Source organism: Eptesicus fuscus, chromosome 22 (genome assembly GCF_027574615.1).
Source record: "Eptesicus fuscus isolate TK198812 chromosome 22, DD_ASM_mEF_20220401, whole genome shotgun sequence".
Taxonomy (NCBI): domain Eukaryota; kingdom Metazoa; phylum Chordata; class Mammalia; order Chiroptera; family Vespertilionidae; genus Eptesicus; species Eptesicus fuscus.
The window spans coordinates 38,096,962-38,100,116 of NC_072494.1; the positions used below are offsets into that span (position 1 = coordinate 38,096,962).

The 3,155-nt window shown below is 54.3% G+C and overlaps 1 protein-coding gene across 1 annotated transcript; it reads left to right on the forward strand.

Annotated features, from left to right (window-relative positions):
- Positions 1-328: 328 nt before the first annotated feature.
- On the forward strand, positions 329-2,674 carry SLAMF9 (SLAM family member 9). Its single transcript, XM_054712135.1, is given in 4 exon segments — positions 329-374; positions 809-843; positions 845-1,018; positions 2,594-2,674. Coding segments are annotated over 4 exon segments (336 nt in total).
- Positions 2,675-3,155: the final 481 nt, after the last annotated feature.

The following is a 3,155-nucleotide window of genomic DNA, read 5'->3' on the forward strand; positions in this document are numbered from 1 at the left end:
GGGGGAAGATCTGGAAACACAGCGCGTGGGGAGTCTAGGAAGGCTTCACTTAGGAAGTGGGAGCTGAGCTGAGCTGATGGACAAGAAACATGAGTCAGTGGGTAAATCATCTTTCCAATGAGGCACAGAGAGAGACTTCTTCCCAAGGAGGAGGGGGAGGGGCTTTGTGAGAAAGGAGGAAGTTAGGGGCTGGAGTTGGGGTGAAAATTATTTCCCTCTCCTCAGGACTGTCAAATAGTCACCGCCTTTAGTAGCTTGCAGACAGCTTGTTTTCCTCACAGCCTTCGGCACTGGCCAAGTTGTACCTCCCGGGCACCAGGCTGCTGACATGGGGGCCCTTCCGTGGCTGCTCCTGCTCTCACTGCTCCAGGAAGGTGAGAGCCACTGCAGCGGGGACAGGAGTGTGCCCTCCACCCTCTGTTTTCATCATCAGCTGAGCCTGGGGCTAGCAAGTCACTTTCTTTGGGGCCAAAGGCTTCCGCTCTTCTGGAGTGAAGAGGAAGAGGAGATGGCTTCAGGGCAGGACCAAGAGAAGAGGAGACCTGGGATATGGAAGGGAGAGTAGCCCCTGGATGGCAAACAGAGAAGGTCAAATTGGGAGGGTGAGGGCACAGATGGAAGCCGACCCCTGGTGGGTGCTCCAGTCAAGCTGAGCAGAAAGCTAAAGCCGGAAGAGGCCGAGGAGGGCAGGGTTGAGTGCTGGGCCAGAGCAGTTGCTCGACTGAGAGTGAGAGCACAGTCCTGCTGCCAGTCCCAGCATCCCAGATACGCCAGCTGGTCTGTTTGCACCCCTTTCCTTCCTGTATCTGCAGCCAAAGGAGATTCTGGAGACGGTGCGGATCCCCAGGAAGTGGTCGCAGCCCTGCAGGAGTCCATCAGCCTCCCCCTGGAGATACCATCTGATGAAGAGGTTGAGAACATCATCTGGTCCTCCCACATAATGCTTGCTACTGTGGTACCAGCGAAAGAGGGACATCTAGCTGCCATCACCGTGACCAACCCTCGCTACGAGGGCCGAGTGAGCTTCCTGAACCCCAGCTACTCTCTGCACATCAGCAATCTGAGCTGGGAGGACGCGGGGCCTTACCAGGCTCAAGTCAACCTGAGGACGTCCCAGATCTCCACCATGCAGCAGTACAACCTACGCATCTACCGTGAGTTTCGTTTGGGAACTGCACACCTGCTCTGGCTGGCTTTCCTGAGCTTCCCATGCGGAGGAGGAGGGGTCTCGGATTTGGGGTTATGACTTGAGGGGTTGGGACTGGAAGGCAGACTGTCCCTAGTGTACCCAACCCCAGCATCTGGGCTGCCTGGCTGCCACGGATAGAGTGACCTGGAGCAACGAAGCACTGGGGCCTGGAGCTGTTCCTGGGGAGGCGCCTGACAGAGCTCAGGGCTTTGTGGGTAGATTGCTAGGAGACCTTCTGTACCTGTGAGATTTCACACTGGGCGGGGTGTGTGTGGATGCACCTCCAGTCTGAGCCTTTTTTTTTTTTTTTATCCTTCCGAGTGATTTGAGGGCTACTAATCAATGAATCCTATCTACCTGAATACAAGTTCCTTCTTAGTGCCTGTGGCATTGACTGATATTCTACCTTGAATCTTGTTAAGACACTGATTAAACTATAAATGTTCCTGAGAGGGTAACGATATGTTCTGGGATCGAGGAGGTAGAATGGGGTTTGGAGGAAGGTGGGGTGCCAGAGAGAGAGAAGCAAGGTATAAGGGGAGGTGGGAGATGCCACAGGCAGCTCTGCCTGCCTCGGCAGCTGCCCGGAGACCCTGGGCTGAGTTTTGTTAGTTTCTGCCTATTTGTTGTTTGGGTGAAGGGGGCCTCAGAGGAGAGCACCATACCCCAGTGATGAGGAACTTAGGAAAACAGACCCAAGCCCTGGTGACCTAGAAGGCTTTTGTGTTCCTCCTTCATCCAGGACGGCTGTCGGAGCCTTCCATCACTGTGAGCTTTGAGATCTCTGGGGACGGTCCCTGTAACATGTCCCTGACCTGCTCTGTAGAGCAGGCAGGCCTGGATGTGACCTACAGCTGGATATCCCGGGAGAACGGTGTTGACACACCACATGAAGGCTCTGTCCTCAGCACATCCTGGAGGCCCGGGGACAATGCCCTCTCCTACGCCTGCAGGGCTAGCAACCCCATCAGCAACAGGAGTTCCTATCTCATCCCTGCTGGGCCCTTCTGCGCAGGTACCAGGACCCAGGCAGCCCTGAGCTACTCAGGGCCTCAAGGCCACCACCTTCATGTGTCAGTTCTTCCCAAGAGAATACATGGAATCTAGAACCTAACCCCTCCCAGAGGGACTTGACCCCTGGATTGGATGGGGGACTCCCCTCTTTCCCTAGAACGCCCAACTTCCTAAGGTCTCTTCTAGTCTCTTGCTCAGCTTGAGATTGCTCCCCAGATCTCAGTTCCTGAGCTTCTGTGAACAGAATAAGTATTTCAAGGGACAATTGCAAGGGAACATCAGATGACTGAACTTGAGACCCCTCTATGGGATTTGGGTTGGGTGTCTGCAACTTACCTCTCCCTTTGGTAAGCGCCCCCCTCTCTCCCTGTCTCCTTCCTTCTGTTCCAGATCTCAGATACCATTCAGAGAAGGCCTCAGCTTCCTTCTGCCTCCTGACCAAGGCATTGCTCCTCCTCCTGCTCTTGGTAACTCTGGCCATGGGGCTGTGGCTCGCTCGAGGCCAGAAAGAATGCAAGACACCAAGGATGAAAAAAATCAGGAGAAACAGATTGAGACTGAGAAAGACAGACAAGCCTGGCCCAGCTTGCTTAGTGGTTGAACGTCGACCTAGGAACCAGGAGGTCACAGTTGGATTCCCGGTCAGGACACAGGCCCGGGGTGCAGGCTCAATCCCCAGTTGAGGGGCGTGCAGAAGGTCTGTGATTCTCTCTCATCATTGATGTTGCTATCTCTCTCCCTTTCTCTTTCTCTCTGAAATAAATAAAAGTATATTAAAAAATAAAGTTGAAGCAATTGAGAGAGAGAGAGAGAGAGAGAGAGAGAGAGAGAGAGAGAGAGAGAGAGAGAGAGAGGAGCCTGGCCCTCGCCTGGTCTGATAGCCCCTTGGGGACCCCCATCCTGACCACTGTTTCTTCCCAGCTGCAGGAAACCCTCCCTCTTCTCCAAAGGC